At 41.4% G+C, this 17,021-nt stretch overlaps 1 protein-coding gene across 2 annotated transcripts in view; it reads right to left on the bottom strand.

Annotated features, from left to right (window-relative positions):
• Window positions 1-16,821, bottom strand: part of antxr2a (ANTXR cell adhesion molecule 2a) — a 73,354-nt gene extending 56,533 nt beyond the window's left edge. For both annotated transcript variants that reach the window (XM_056376404.1, XM_056376403.1), the window contains exons 1-8: window positions 16,300-16,821; window positions 11,068-11,139; window positions 8,015-8,086; window positions 6,339-6,420; window positions 6,123-6,227; window positions 5,875-5,943; window positions 4,268-4,348; window positions 1,018-1,078 (exon numbers count right to left, since the gene is read on the bottom strand). In XM_056376404.1, coding sequence (XP_056232379.1) covers window positions 1,018-1,078; window positions 4,268-4,348; window positions 5,875-5,943; window positions 6,123-6,227; window positions 6,339-6,420; window positions 8,015-8,086; window positions 11,068-11,139; window positions 16,300-16,472 — 715 coding nt within the window. In that variant the 5' untranslated portion in view covers window positions 16,473-16,821. The remainder of the gene's footprint in view (window positions 1-1,017; window positions 1,079-4,267; window positions 4,349-5,874; window positions 5,944-6,122; window positions 6,228-6,338; window positions 6,421-8,014; window positions 8,087-11,067; window positions 11,140-16,299) is intronic.
• Window positions 16,822-17,021: the final 200 nt, after the last annotated feature.

Here is a 17,021-nt window from a genome sequence, read left to right as displayed (position 1 = left end):
GAGAGATAAGAGCGGAAGCCCACATATATTTAGGGTTTCCTCTCGTGTTTGCATGGGCCTTTTTTTCCTCCATTAGCACTGAACAGAGCATCCTGACATTATATGTTGTCACTAGCTGATCCTGTACGTTGAACCTTCCTATACAGGGACATTTGCGCCATATACAACATTCACACACTGTCAAAACAGTTTGAACTTCTGTAACTTGCGTTGTGTTTTGCGCAACCAGATGAAAACTACATCCAGAAGGAACTTTAATATGTCGCTTTTCAGATGATATGATATACACAGCTGTTCTCTTTCTCTCTCTCCCTCTTTCTCCTCTCAGCCCAACCGGTCGAGGCAGACAGCCGCCGGCCCCGGGTCCGGTTCTGTCGGAGGTTTCTTGCTGTCGTCGCCGTGTTTGCTCATTGTGGGAACTGTTGGGGTTCTGCTCTATAATATTGAATAGGTATGTATGTTTTGATTTGGCGCTATAAAAAATAAAAAATAAACTGAGCTGAATTGAAGTGAACCGCAGCCATGAATGTGGCCCCTCACAGATCTTGAGTTATTAGCTTCACATTCGGGGGCCAGTGGTTCCAGTGGAAACTTGAAACTTTCAGCTCGACTTCTCACAACTCATGTTTTGAGAGCCAGTGATGAGCTGTCACAAGCAGACGCTTCTTCATTTCGAAGAAGCACAAGCCAAAAGGCCTCTGATTTAAGGTGTTAAAAGGGCTAAAAAGCTGCAAAACCTTAAATAATTTTGATTTTCTGAGGTTCAGTGGTGAGTTGGAGAGTCTTACAACAGCCTACGTGCTGTCGGATGATTTACAACGAGCCACATTGAGCTACTCCTTATCGCAAAGCAGACTGGCTCCCTCCCCACTGCCTGAAACTGAGACATCTTTCCAATTACTCTTGGAAAGATGTCTTAAGTTCGGCGAGCACGCAGTAAAAAGAGGGATTCCTGCAGAGGATAAATCTAGCTGTGCAGAGCTCCGGGGACTGACTGTAGCAGGAGGATCCACTCACCATTCACACAGATACTGGAGGGCTCGACGCTCAGAATCTCTGTGCACGATCGCTTTAATATCTGGAGGATGAGAAAGAAAGAAAGAAAAAAAGAAAAATGAAATGGGTACATTATCGCTTGAGGGGCAAGAATAAATACATCAAGTCCTGGCCGTTATCAGCTCTGTCAAGTTTAGAAAATAGATTAGGCTGCAACACCTGAGAAATGTCTCGCTCCTGATCGGGGCCTGGCGGCTAAAAGGAGAGCGCTGGATATCAGCAGCGAGGAGGACAGGACAGAGAAACGGCAGCTGTGTCAGCCTTTTATGGGAAAATTATGCAAGACTATTCCACTCCTCAGCTCTATTAAAAACCTCCGGGATCCTGCATTATCATATAAAGAGGCCTGTGTGAGCCCACTGTCATGGAGCCGCACTATCCGCTGTGATTCAATAAATCAACAAAGGACAAACTATGCAAATCCCGGTACACAGTCAGTAAAAAGAAGCATATTAACTGCAATATAGGACACTTGAACCTTTCATTTGATGTTGGGCGAAACTTCAATCTGAGGAGTAGGAAAGAGGAAGTGTTTACAGGGGCCTTATTAAATATGATGGTTTGATATGGAATCGTTAAAAGGGGGAGAGTGTTGTAGATGACAGCTGGGAGGAAGAGGATCTGCTGCTGTTCCTCTGTGCCACAATTTTCCCCGTCTAATTACTTCCTTGGCAATGCCAGAGAAAAAAAAAAGAAGAAGAAGAAAAAAAAAAAGGAGATAAAAACAAAATTGACTGTTTGCCTGCCCGAGATTAAAATGATGGGAGTACCCGAGGAATGACATCGCTTTCCCACCAAGAGTAGAAATGTGGAAACAGCACTGCTCCAAGTGGCACTTACTCTTTAATAGAGCAAAATGTAGTCGTTTTTAAAGAAATGTAGGTAAAGTAAATGATTTGTTAGGGTTGGAGGATCTACCTAGTCGTAAAATATACGCTTTGAACGTTGAGATTTGGATGACCCCAAAACAGCAGCTCTTCATTTCTCCCGGAACTAGGGGACAAACATTATTTACAGTCTGGAGGGTGAAAAGGAGGCAGTCGTCCAAATATCCGGAGTCACCCAGAGACATCTGAGCCGGCGCTGTAAGTGGTGACGGTTTCTGAGAGGACGAGGACGAGGCTGCTTTAGTCATTGTGTGGAAATAACCAGGTGGAAAGGTGGATGTGGGCCAATTCTGTCACACATTATTTAACGGGAATGCGTCACAAGATAACAACCCGGCGTCCTCTGCAGGATAACGCAGAGGTTGCTACACTCAGAAGCTAAATAAAGTTAAAAATAATGATGTGGCTACATTGCAATTTGGGGTTTTCCCAAAAGGCCTCAGACAACAACAGCCCAGTGTAGTGCAGGAAATAAATAAATGGCCTGACTGGGTGCAAGAGACCCAACTTTGCCGAGCTCCCTCCCAACCCCCCCCGACCCACTCCTCTCTCTCTTTCTCTCTCTCTCTCTCTGTGTGAGTGTTGTCATGCTGGTCACAGAGGCAGCGTAGATCCTGCAGCAAAAGGCTGCACAGATGATCTCAAATCCAACAAAATCCAACAGAGGAGCGAGGAGGCCAACTAGTCATGAATCCAGTATTACTAATCAAAAAGGAATGCTGCGCGTTTCATTTGGTCGATGGAAGCGTCACTGTGCTCAGTGTCTCCGAGGACTGAGCCTATTTCTTTTTTTTTCTTCTTCTTCTTGTGTTGTTGTTGTTGCTGTTGTTGTTGTTGTGCTGGACATTCTTCGACAGGCTGTTGCTGTGTCTTAAAAGCATGCAAAAAATATAAATACAACTTAAATAGGAAGAGCAGCAATGTGAAAGAGACTCTGCATGCTCTGCTCTAGATAAAAGATTTTTTTTTTTTTTTTTTAGCTCAGCACAAACAAATTAGAAGCACACCCTTTCACAGGCTTTAAGCACATTTTAATGCTAATTATTACAAGCTGGATTCACGAGATCCTCAGAGATCGAAATGCTCAAGGTTAGAAGTGGTGTGTCACTTTTTCCACTTTTTTCAGAGAGATAGTCATGCTTTCTCATACTTTCATTATCCAACACATGGTTTGAATGAAAGGTGGTTGTATTTCTCTCTTCTTTTTTTTTTTTTTTTTTTTTATGATCATTTTGGTGCAAAACTATGCAACATGCCCCTAGACTCATGTTTGGAACCCACAAGATGATATTTAGTGGACATGCAATTGGAATAATAATTTAAAAAAAGTAATAAAACAGGGAATTCAAATGCATATTTAGCACAAAGGATCTCCATTTTGCCCATCGCTGTTTGAAACCATGCGGCGTTCCCTCTCGTGTGTTTTCTTAGACACATACTGAGAGCCACAGTTTTAGACCCTCCTTTGCCTGACAGTCATTTTCAAAGCAGCTTTGTTTTACTCTTTGCATCACACAACAGAAACAAGTCACACGCCCTTTTTGGCTTTGGATCCTTTCAGCTGCATGTCTGACAGCCATGCCTCGTCCTGCTCTTTCCCCAAACACTACTGGCCTTGTCGGCTCTGACACAGATGTAAGTCCAGCTCAGGTCAGAGAGCTGCACAGGGCTCTGGGCTCAGATTCATGTAAAAAAATGTTGCCATACAATCCCCCGCCTTGGCTGACAGCGTTTCAGACCGAGAGCTGCAGCAAACGGAAAGTATCACTAATTGGCTGGCAGGAGACAAGGAGGCTGCATGGGAAACTTCATATAAACACTGTTTAAGGGACTCTCGCTGTCCGACAGCTTTTCACTGACACCATGGGTTTCGATGGCTTTTATTTTGAAGTTCATCTCAAATAAGAAATAAAAGCTTTAATCGTATTGGAGTGCTGCTGCAGGAGGAGGATGTCATATGGACAGTGAGTAACTGTCAAGCTGCTCCAACTCCCAGTGTCTAAGTCACTGCAGAGCGGCTAAGACATTTCCTTCTCCGTCTACAATTAGCAGCTTTTCCACAGACATTTTCCGTGCAGCTTAGCAGGAAGTTCACTGAGGTTTTTGGGTTTTTTTGCTTTAATTTGGGTGGTGAACTTCAATGAAGCCGAGACAGGAAACATTTTTTTTTTTGGCCCACCTGATTCCCAATTCCCAAAGTCAGCTTTCTAAAAAATCAGGATAAAGCCTCTAAAGGATGACTAGTTCTGTGCCCGAGAGAAATTCAGCTGAAACCACAAACCTTAACTGACACACAAAGACAAACAGAAAGTGGTCGAACTTACAGAATTGACAATGCCTTTGAGCGCGTGGAAGCCATCTTTGACAGGAAACACTTGGTCCTTGGTGTCCGCGATCTCAGCAAGCTGTTGGTGACACGAGAGACTGGAGCAAAAGAACAAGTACTGCTGATTTTTAACGCTGCTTTCTTCTTTTTCTGTTTTCCTCTTTATGACTGAGCACTGTCTTTTCCTTTCATATCATGGGCAGGAGGAGACATAGCAGATGGCATGACTGTGGCAAACACTTTGCTCAACCATAAAAAAAAATAAATAAAAAAAAAAAATCATTGCAGCACGAACTGGGAGCAATATTGCCTTTGTTTATGACTTAATAAGAGCTCATCACAGGATGGTTACCAATGGTTACAAGGGACAGGCCACCATGTTGGAAGAGACGCAGTTAAACTACAGACAACGCAGACATAAGGACTGAGAATCGGACTTTGGTGCAGCTCAGAAAAAACCTCATCATCACCTCAAAATGAGCGCAAACTCAAATAAAATAGTGACCAGATTTTTCTGTGGCCAATTAAATTTGTGAACAGTGTGATGGGCCAATAACTGATTTAACAGGCAGCGTAAATGATGATTCTACTCCACAGTTTCCACTTCTAACGCCATACAATGCTAATGTTCACAGGGAGCTTTAAAGGAAATATATCCTATAAAAAGGTCTCTGTCCATGTGTAGTGTGATTATAGATCAGGTCTAGGTTCTATATTAATACTGTGAAAGTATCAAAGCCTCAGTCCACAGAGAAATGCACACAGCCTGTATTCAGAAACTGAGCCTTAAAACCAGCCGTCAGGACTTCTGTAACTTTGTGATGTCACAACAAAGCAGTCACCAAGCCCCGCCCGCCTGGACCCACCATCCAAACCTTGCAGGATTTGGTTTCTCAGAGTGTTTTTACTTGAAATCTGCTTTATTTGAATTGGATCACTCAGAAAACAGTCAGCCAATAGGAAGAGAGTCTCAGAGCTTCTCTCTCTTCTGATTGGCTCACCGACCTGTTACTAGAGCTCCAGAGAGAAGCCTGAGAGAGGAGAAGTAAAACTAAATTGAGATGGTTAAAACCACAAATATATCTTCTTATGGATCAACACTTCAAATAAAACACTGGGAAAGTGTAAAATATGGGACCTTTAAAAGTTACACTTCCCCCAGCACATCGCTCTCTTCTTGTGGCTACATGGCTGTGCTGACATGTCCAGGTGTAAGTACACTCTTTAGTCTGTGCTGTGTGTGTTTGTGTAACGTAGATGTGTTGTAACAAACATTAGTTGTCATTTAGCAACAGCTCCATTAGCCTAATGGTTACAGCACGTGTCACTATTTAACTCCATTGTAACTGACGAGAATTCAGGCTGACCACAAGGTGCGTTATGGATCAAATTATGGATCTTTTCTTTTTTTAAGTGGATTGTCTCTTTAAGACCTGCCTTTTCCCCACACAGGTAACAGCGATGATGTTGCAAGTGTTTACCTATCTTGTCATACTTCCAACATGGCAAGGTGCCTCAAGCTAAAGCCATAATCACTGAGCACACATTCAGCGACAGGCTCCTCGGGTGTTCGACTGCTGCAGATTAAGACTAAAGCTCACTTACCTGCTGCTCGTCAAAGTCCTTGATACCGACACAGTAAACACGGGCGCCGTATTTCCTCGCTTCATCAGCCTGCAGCTCAAACAAACGGGTCCGTGATTGATGTGCAACAGGTTGAATGTTAAACAGAAAGAAAGAAACAAAGAAACCCAAAATTGTGAGACAGAATTCTGTACACGCAGGACCTCCAGGCACCAAATCACATTCGAGAATAATTAAATAAAATGAATAAACACGCAAGTTTCTTTCACCTGTTTCACTGTCAGGTCGTGCACGTACACCTCAAGTTTCCCGTCGGTCAGAGCCAGGATGATGCTGGAGGACTTGGGCGGCTGTTTCTCAATCTGAGCGGAGGCCTTCGAGTTGAAAACAAAGGTCTGGTCAGATCCCAGTTTTACACAGCGTTTGATCATTTGTGAAAAGCCACTGAGCTGTAATCGGATCAGTGTTGAGAGGGTGAAACTTACCTGTTTTAGTCCCTCGTGCATGTATGTTTCACCTGCTGGCGTCACGTCATGCAGGCGCTTCAGACCCGCTTCTATCTCGTTTCTTGAAACACAAACACAAACACACACACACACATAAAATAAATGGCTGACATTTTGGCACACGTCTACTCTCTTCCACCGAAATCGTGTCAGAATTTTAAGTATGCTTTATTTATCAACACTGCAGGTTACCACTGAAAAGCAGCATGTTAACGTCTCATTAATAATCATTTGTGCAACAATCTGGTGGAGATTTGTGGTTTTGGTAACAACAACACACATTAACAAGTTGTTCTCGTAATAAGGACGAGAGGAGAGGTTGTTTATCCAGAATATATCTTTGGCAAGAAGGGGAACTAGAGGGAAGGGACTTTCTAACTTCATGCAAATGTTTCATCTAGAAGAGGTCAAGTTATGACTGGAAACACAAATCAACAAAATATCTTCATGGCATGTTACTATAGCAAGGTTAAACACACAGGATAATATAAATACTGAAACATATTATTATAACAGTTTTTGGTTTGTGTGCTATCTTTTACACACTGTAGGTTCTGATGACGATGCACATCAGCAAAATAACCGATTTCTTTTATTGCAAACACCCGGAATGGAACTAAAACACCTTATGTGATAAGCAAAACTGGAATATTAATTATTCCTCAGTGCGACTTGATTCACCATCTTAAAATAGACCATGTTTCTGAATGAACTGTCCCCTGTCAACCTGCGTGTAGTATGAGGTCCTCAGACAGGAACACGTTATGTAGTTCCTATGTCAAGGTGTGAGACTGAAGGGGGGCGGAGCTTTTGCTGTCAGGGCGCCACAACTCTGAAACAATCTGACCGGTGAATTTAGACTCACACACACACACATCAGCATCTTCTTTTAAAATCGACTCTAAAAACACATTTCTTTTGAATAACCTCTTTTAAATATTTCACTTTTTATTTACATTGCTTATTTGTGTTTCTGTTTTTATTTGTTTTTATCATGAGTAATTTGTCTGCATGTGTAAGTGCATCATAAATAAACTTCATTATCATTATTATCATTATTGTTATCATTATTATTATTATTATTATTATTATTATTATTATAATTATCTATTGTACCCATGTTTTGTTTGTCAGACCTGGTTGTTTCTTCACTGCTTAAGGAACTGAAAGGACCACAGTGCTGTTCCCCTGTATAATCATATTGGCAGGAATGGTATTTAAATAGTTTGCACATTTAATTCAAATTATTTTTATAGGTCTAGTTTGATTAAACACCCCTGTGCTCAGGGTTAAAATGTGAATACTCACAGTAGGGGATTTTATCTTGCAATATCATTGTATATTGTGTGTGTTTTCGGTTAATGTAGCAAGTTAACTACCCGACTAATTTAGTTACTTCATCACAATTATTAAAAAAAAAAAAAAAAAAAAAAAAAAATCAAATATTGCTATAAAACCGTCCTGATCATTTACAACAGTGTCCTCATTGACCAGATAATCAAACACGCTGTTGCAAAAATCAGTGACATTTGACAAAATTACACAATATCAGAAGCATCTTTGTAATTCAAGATTGTTGCTGAGAAGTAATGCATGAAATAATAGTGATACAATGAGATAACAGTGTCGTAAATGTGTCCCTGTCAGTTTCCTACCTGTCTCCAGTCAGAGGCAGCAGGACTTCTGCTCTGGCTGAGAAAACAATGAAGGAGACTCTCATTCTGGGGCTGAAGAGAAACAAGACAAAAATCACAAAAACAAAATTAGTCATAATTATAATAATTCAAAATGTCTTAGATGGAGGTGGCTTCCTGTTCACCCGAGACAATATGCAAAGATATCCGTTTTCTATTTCCTCACTCCACAAAATCATCACTTCTGTCCTTCATCCTCTTTATCAGATAACCACCCACACAGCAGGATAATGTAATATACAGTCAGAGCGGCTGTAAAGGAGCCTGTGTGTTTTATATAAAGCACCAGTTCCGTTCAGTTAAAGAGATGCAAATAATTCACCAAACAGAAGGGGCTGCTTTAATGTCAACTAATATTAGTGTGTGACCTAAGCTTCTGAGGGATGTGATTAATCAATTTGCATTCAGGGAAACATGTCATGGTGATGAGTCACATAACCACACACACACACACACACATCCTGTTGCACATGTATATACTTTGTACCTGTGACTTTTTAAGTGTGTGAACTGACACTGGACACTCTGATGTATCTCCAGCCACAGCGTCTGGCGTCTGACCGAATCCTGTCCGTATATCCAGACCTGTTTACACTCACCACCGCTCACCAATTCTCATCAGTTTTATGTAGTGGTAAATTTGTGTTCAGGACTGGTTACAAACCAGTCACAGTCTTTATGCAAGTAACAGCAGTCAAAATAAAAGCCCTGTAATTTCACCTGAGTAAAAGTAAAGCATCATCAGTTAAATTTATGTATTAAATGCAAATATCTACATCTGCAAATACCTTCAATGTGGAGGATTTTTATTATTTTTGACTCTGTTTAATTGATGGATATTGTTTGAAAGTTTTAAATACCAGTGACAATAAAGTCCCTGAGTTTTTGGTATCAATACTACAACTATGCTTTTTCAATACCTAATTTTAAATTGATGAAAATATTGTTTTAACAAAAGCCATTTTACTTTAACAAATAAAACTTCTCAAACACGTCTTTACTGCTCTTTTAACACAGAACTGATGCACGACGACCTTAATACGCCTATAAATTTGTAAAAAAAAAAAATTATGATTTAAGGAGTAAATAAACAAAAAAGCTTTTGGTACTATGGAAGTATGGGAGTTTATAACCTAGGCCTGCTGGGGTTAAGAAAACCTCATATCTGTAATTTCGAGCATTTCTATAATTTTATCTCAGTTAAAGAAGTAGATGCCGCTCTACAGATCAATTAGAAATTACTAAATCAATCTAAAAGTCACTTTGTCATCAAGCTTAAACAAGGCTGTTTCTCAGAGCTCCTGAAAAGTGGATAACTTGGAGCTAATGGACCTTTGGTTGAATAAAAATTACTGATTAGGGCTGATACTGACCTTACAATGCAATTTGATTGATCGGGTACATAATATATAATTATGAATTGCACAGGGTTAAGAAGAAGTTTGGTGCAACCTTATCAAAATCTGAAATGCTGTAAGTAACCGGTGACTGCAACAGTCGGATTAATGTAGCGGAGGAGAAGTATATGGTCTTCAGTAAAGTACTGAAGTACAAGAGTAACTGAGTAAAAGTACACAGTTACTCCCCACCTCTCATTACCAACACAAGGCACACGGATGCCATCCCACAGAGCGAGTTAAACTTCAGATAATTAAGCTCACAAGTGTTTCCTTCAGAGATCTGGAGCCTTCGGAGCATAAGGAGAGGTGCTGATATTTCTCACCCACATGACACACGGCCCAGTCGCGATCCTCCCCCGCACAACATAGCACAATCTTTAAGCCACACGGACAGATTTGGCAAGGAGCGGTAGCAGCCGTATACGTCCACATCCTGTCTGCAACTTTTAGAGTCATATGTGGACTGAAAAACCAACCACGCTTAAGTCACAGTTGAGAAATCGTGGGTGGTGACTTAACGTCAAACTTTAGGCTTCGAGTGCCTCGGCTCGTGGTTGTGTACGTTACCTCTTCGCTGGTATTGAGATATTTTTCTATTTCTAAGAAAGACTTGGGATGAAGAGGCAGTGATGCCAAGGACAAATCAGAGGGTGGTGGTGGGATTTTTTCTCTCTCTCTTTGAGAGGATTGGGAGGTGCGGAGGGGGAGAGGGAGGGAGGGAGGGGGAGAGGGTTGAAGAAGAAGTCCAGTTTGCTCCACATGGCGGAACAGAAGTGCTCTTGGTGAGCGAGCATTGTTTAGCAGATTGTCCTCGTCGCCTTCCAGTGTTCTCTTGCTTTACTGTACATTGTCTGCCTGTCAGCCGTTCTGTGGTGGAAGCAGGGGATAAGTGTGGAGCCGGACCCCCCCGGTGCAAATGGCCATTCTCACAGCCCAGAAGACTGCTCCTCTCTGCCACCCACTCCCACCTGGTGCCTTTGCTATTTTCTTCAACCAACCACTTCATTCTGGCTGGGTCGCTACCGTCTGTACTGTGCTGGCAGGCGCCGTTTGACTCAAACGTTATGCAAGCTGAACGTTTCAAGCCGGTTTCTGCCGTTTTGTCTTTTTTTTTTTTTTTTTTTTTATGAATTATGCACAAAGCCACGGATTGTGCAAAATGATTGTGAAGCAGGTGGAAAGTCCTTTAAATCTGTACAACAGGCTGAACCTAATGTCGTCGGCTCTTGAATTGTAGATATTGATCCCATTACACAACCACGCTGATGAATTCAGTCAAAACAATTGTACTATTTTCCTGCGGTCAGTTATGTTGTCAGTGTACAACAGCGACTTTTTAAAGATGGTGAATATGTAATATTTACAGGAGACTTGTGCTTTTATTGATTTAGTATGCATATTCTGTTTTAACTCCATGTTGCTGTCAACATTAAATCAGTGCTTGTCCTTATTCATGCAGTATTTGTAAGTTTAGGGAGTAAAATTTTCACTTCATGTTTTTCCTTATTTCAAAACATGAGCATTACGAAACCTTTCCTGACTCCAACACAACATATTATTTTTTCATACTTCCAGAGATTATATGACTTTGACCCCAAGTGACCTCTTACTCACCTCACAAATCTGTCCGTAAGATTCTTCACAAAAGAGTAAATCTCGAACCAGTTGGTAGCAACGCTCCCAGACCTGAAACAACAGAACAACAGTCAGCTCGCAGCTCGTCAGCGGCAGCAGATTGAGTGCTGGGGAGTAAAATACTGTACAGTATTTGTGCTTTGTACCACAGTTGGACATTAACACCAGCCACATGCTGGATAATTGTGCTGATAAGTCTGTGTAGTATAACAGCCACTTCAGCTGTTAGAGCCCTAAAATGTTCACAGGAGCTTTGCCTTTCTACAAATCTAGTTGGCTGCTGCAGTCACAGCGGAAACCCTCCCCCCCAAAAAAAGAAGGAAAAAAGAAGGTAGAAAGATCACTCAAGTGATACATTAACTACGTCTTTATGAACTGCAAGCTGTTAGATGGAGGTGGAGGCAACTAAATACAGGGTGCAGGTAGGAAAAGGTCATTACTGAAAGGTAAACAAATAAATGTGTAACATAAAAGAACACAAGTGCAATACAAACAGCAACACACATGATTTAAATATATACAACAAAACGCAACTAAGTGGACTAAGAAAAGCCAAATAATGTCCATCCACTAGAGGTCTGAAAAGACTAAAGTCTGACACACTCTCACACCTAAAGAATATGTGTACTTTTAGTCTCACACTTTACAAGATTTTGTAAAGACTGAGGATATTGCAGAGTCACTGTTTGCAAGATTGCAACTTGATTCTTTCTAGATTATTTCCCATCATGCTCTTGGTGAACATTTACAGGAAGAGACCAGACTGAAATCCTACATTTTCGTTACTATCACATAAAATTAGTCACTCAACACTACAATTGGCATGATTTGCCCCTAAAATGACTGTGTTTGGACTTTGTAGTCATGATTTCCTGTTTTATTTTGAAATTATTTTGTGTCCTATTAACCTTAACTCCCTCATGTATTCAATGGGAGGGTTGCACCAAACCACTCACATTCTTGAGCCTCCCTCCACTCGCCTCCAGGCTCACTGCTGCAGAAAGTCACTATTTGTATGAGACAAGACTAAAAACTTATGATAATATTAAACTTGTTTTCATGATTTCATCGGAACATGAAGACGAAAAAAAAAAAGACAAGGTCAAGATGACAAGGACAAGATGACACGAAGTCTCACAAAAACTTGAATGATTTTATTCTGAAATTTGTCTATGACTGAAAATCGCTTGAAACGTTGTTTGGTTTATGGCCGTCATAAAGAGTCTATTGAGCAAAAATCCAGTGAATTACAACTCCCAAAATTGGAAATGGGAGGTTTTCCTTTTGTATTAAGGTTTAGTTCCTGTCATTAAAACCAATTAAGAGTTAGAAATTAATAAATAAACTCGCTGTAACCAAGGACAAACCAATGTTAGGTGGGTGTCAACTTGTAGCCCTTGGCCCTGCTCACCCCTCGATAAGTCAACCACAGTGAATACAGTGTGTAAAATGTGCCCTTGATGTAACGACAAAGAGGCAATTAAACCAATAATTACAATCCGATGTATGTGCGGAGAACATAAAACAGAAGAGTTTGACCATTAGGAGGCTCATCTTTCATGCCACCTCTCTCTCCTCCCTGCTGCCCGGAGACAAGGTCACGCAGTGGAGGGAAGACACGGAGGCCAAAAGGGTAAAAGAAAGTTCCTTTAGACGCTTTGACAATACTGGAATGTCAGCGGGTAATTAGCGGCGGTTAATTGTGGTTAAGTGTTGGTGTGGCGGTTAGAGAGGTGACAGATTAATGCTACTGCTCCGGAACACATCTGTATCACGTTGATGGTGCCATTGATCAGACAAGGTGTTCGAGGCGCAGTCTGCCTTTCCATAAGTTTCCCTCCCACTTCAAGCTCACTCCGTTGTGCCGTGGTGGCTATCGCTGCTCATGCAGAGTATGCATATGTTTATCTATTGATTACAAAACACACCCGCCCCCAGATAGGGGCAATAAATCAGTTATATACAGTATACTGATAGAAGATTCAATAGCGTCTGAGATGTGAGCACCGACAGTCTCGTCCCCATTTACCCTCAACTGTCTAAATGGATGCATCTCAGCTGTTTCTGTGCTGACACATGGATATACATCCGGAGGTCATCCAGATTTCATAGAAACATAGTTACATAACACTTGACTCTTGTTTTAATGTCTGATACCAACTGGAAACAGCTCAGGTTTCTCTCGGCACCTTGTCGTCTGAAAACAGTGGCTGATACATAACAACTGGATTTTTGTTTGGAAAAGGAAAATAACATATATATTAATATTATTATCCATTTGATTACTTGAGCTAGCTCCTCCCTTAGACCACCACATCAGAGTGTGGGTGTACTACACTAATGTTATACTCTCCGCATCTGCGAATATGCGAGGGTCCGCTAGGTCTGTACGATGTAAAAAAAAGCAAGTGCACCTAGGCTGGGAAACAAACACCAACGCTCAGTTTGCGAGGAGCTCCACTGCTGCCCTCATGTTTACAATTCATCTTTAAAAGAAAAAGTACAGCAGATGGAGCAGCTCTTCTTCTCGTTGCATGGATGTCGCCATTTTAATTTGATTCATAAAGCGTAAACAATTAAGGTGTTGATCTACGGTGCGTGTTTGGAACTCGTCCTCCAAGCCAAGTATAAATAAAACAAACTAGGCATACGCAGCGTCAGCAGCTGTCCGCGTACGTGTCCGCAAGCCGGTGTAACAGAGGCCCTAGTCAGCTTCCAGGTGTGAGGTGTGTAACTGTTTGAGAGTGATCAAGACATTCCTGGATCTCAGTGAAAGTCCCCTGAATGAAAAAAAAGGCTTAAGAAGCAACACTTCACAGGACACTTCCTTGGAAAAAGCTACCTGGGCGTTTAGAAAAGCAAACAGGAAACTTCCTTGAACTGGCCTCAGATGCAATCATCATCAGTTGGAGTCTGAATACAAAGATCTGTTCTAAATGTCTTTGTACAGAAGCGTTGCAAATGACCGCCGCAGCAAATCACACAGCCCAAACTGCAGACATTAGGACCTTGGTCTTATCAGTATAACCAGGAAACACAATGGTAGAGCTATTTTATCTGCATAAATAAACTTCAAGTAAAAAGTTGTTCAACGATGTGACGCCATAGCAAACTCAAGACAGACCATTCACTACAGATCAGGCCTACAGGTTTCACAAATATAAACTTGCATTCATAAATAAACAGACCTCCAACTTACGTATACTTACATATACAAAAATGCAGACCAAATTAAACTTGTGCCAAATAATCTTGGTCATCATCCTGTAATTTTGCCATTTAGATGAGGGTGGGGCAGTTTGGAAATGGGTCAGGGGAGCAGTGTTTCAACCCAATGGCCCTGACAGTGGCACGTCTCCAAACCGGGGGAGGACAGGATTAAAAACGGTTGCTGTCGAGACTGTAAACTCTCCGTTATATACTGGAGGTCTTTTTGCATTACGCTTCTGCAGCGCTGTAAAGTTCAGCTGTAAGTGACTGAATCTGGCTGTCAGGTGGTAGCTGTATGTTTGATGTCTGCAGCAAAAGACAGAGCGAACGAAAGACACAGGAAATGGCGCACTGCCAAATTTGTGTTGCAAATGGTGATGCAAGTCTTTCTTGCTAGTTTGTATGTCTAACACACACTATTCTCCTGTAAACGATGTTTCAGGTTTTGTTTTCTGTGATATTCCAAGAAGGAAAAAGGCCCATACAATACAATGGTAAAATCTCTGTTACTTGATCATATAGGGCAGAGAGGATTAAAAGACTGGGGTACAATATTTAAAGTTTTTAAATCCAAAAACCTTCAACAATTTTCAGTGACTGAAAGAAGCTTTTCACTATCAAGGCAGACTGGCTGTTTCCATCTCTATATAGAAAGGATGTAATGATGTAACCTTCACAAACGATAGTTTAACTCGCTTAGAAAGCTATTGCAAATTACATTTTCTTTGTTACTGTGAGGGAGGAAGTGCTGACAAACCTCCATTCTTCCTTTTCACCACTCCCTTACACTGGCAGTGTGTCCCATGTGAGGTAAACAATACATGGATAAACGTCATGACACCATGCGGCAGCACAGTTCTGGCTTGGTTAACTTTTGGTGGGTAAAACTACTGGTTAAAGTGTTAGGGGAAGGCCGTGGTCATGGTTAGACCTGTGTGGTTCAATGAGATTTGTTTGAGCATTCGGTTCCTCTCATGTAACCACCGAGTGTTACATGACTGACTCTGGACATGATCATCAGGTCTGCTTGCATTTAGCAAAACCTGCAGCAGCTGCAGATTCATTTGAAAGTTAATCACTCCTTATAACACAATGATGGCATCTCTTTATGTGCTGATTTGTTCATGTTCCCCTTGGGGAAATTCATGAAATATATATATATATATGACAAAATAAATCAAACAAGACAAGACTAGGAAACAATGGGTAGTAAAGTGTAGATTAACTTGTAGTAAATGAGCTAAACATGCAAACATCTGTGGTATGGAAGCTGCCCAGTTTAACCACAGTATACCGATGGCCAAGCAGCTCTACCAAAACAGGGTATAGCTATCAGCTGCCTTGCTCATGAACTCAGTTTAATGACATGTGCATAAGAGGTGTTACAGTGAGATCTGTGACCCATCAGATTCTGTGACACTTTGGTCAGCTTGTGGAAAACAGACTGATAAGTTAACCAGGTGTTGAGAGGTGAGGCGTAGGCGCTCTACACAGGTGCACTACAAAGTATGTCAACATCTGGATATTACAGGCACATGTGACTGTTGAACATCTCATTATAAAACCCTGGGCATCCACGGGCTTAGCCTTGATTGTGGGTGATTGTGGTGACTGCCTTATATATCACTGTAAGCTGCAGCATGAAGACATCGCTTTCTTAAAAGTTTGTGGACACCAGGGTAACCACATATGGAGATAAGTGTCCAAATACTTTTGGCAAAAGTCGTTTCTCAACCTAATTACCATGGTGTCCCCATTTTTGCTGACAGCTGCCATGCAAAAAAAAAAAAAAAAACGTGCAGTGGCATACATTTCTTAATAAGGTCACATAAAACTGTGTCACACCTAATGCCCCGGCCCAGAGACCTACTTCACCCCCGGCCGCATCACTTCTCCTCAGGCAATGTTTACTTTTCGTGACAAAAAAAATATCAAACTTCCATCTCGAGTGCAGCAGCCTGAAACAGAAGTTCAACAACTTATTTTTATTGTGTTACTTACCTGTCTAAAACAAAGTAGAGGTCGTATGCTCCGTGACAGGATGCTTCTTCTGCCCAGCAAGATGAAGCAAACAGACCCAGGAGGATCACAGCAACAGCCGCTGAGGTCCACCGACTCTTCCCATGGTAAAGTTCACCCTCCGTGGTGAAATAACGTGAAAGCTTCTCCAACATTTTTAGCCACAACAACAACAAAAAAAAAGACTCAGTCGAGAGTTGAGATAGTTAGAAAGTTCCCCGGAATGTAGAGACACTTGAAGACCACGCGCACATCCCGCGAACTGAGGAGCTACATGTCAAAGCTCCTCCACAAAAACAACCGACAGATTGACCTGTGAAATAAAGGAAATAACCGCGGCGACGTCAGCAGCTGTGTCGTTTCTTCATCGTCCTGACTCACTCTTCAGTCACTCACATCCTCAATAAAGCCAGACCTGGCTCATAAACTCGTCAAAACTGTTTAGAAGATATCCAAAATCAGTGCTAAAAGGAAACTTCACTCTGCTAAAGTATACACTCCATAGAAAAGTTTGGCTGCGTTCAGGTGCTCCTGGAAAGAATCGTATATCAGAGTGCTCCAAGCAGACCTTTTTTAACGGTTGTTGTAAGTTATTACAAAATTGTAAATAAAGGATGTTTTTTATTAATCATGTCACTGATATTTTATGAGATGATGGAAAAGGAAAAATAAAATGTTTTTAATAGTAATTCTGTTGCAGAGTG

Source organism: Seriola aureovittata, chromosome 5 (genome assembly GCF_021018895.1).
Source record: "Seriola aureovittata isolate HTS-2021-v1 ecotype China chromosome 5, ASM2101889v1, whole genome shotgun sequence".
NCBI classification, from domain to species: Eukaryota; Metazoa; Chordata; class Actinopteri; order Carangiformes; family Carangidae; genus Seriola; species Seriola aureovittata.
This window is presented reverse-complemented; position numbering and strand designations above follow the sequence as displayed.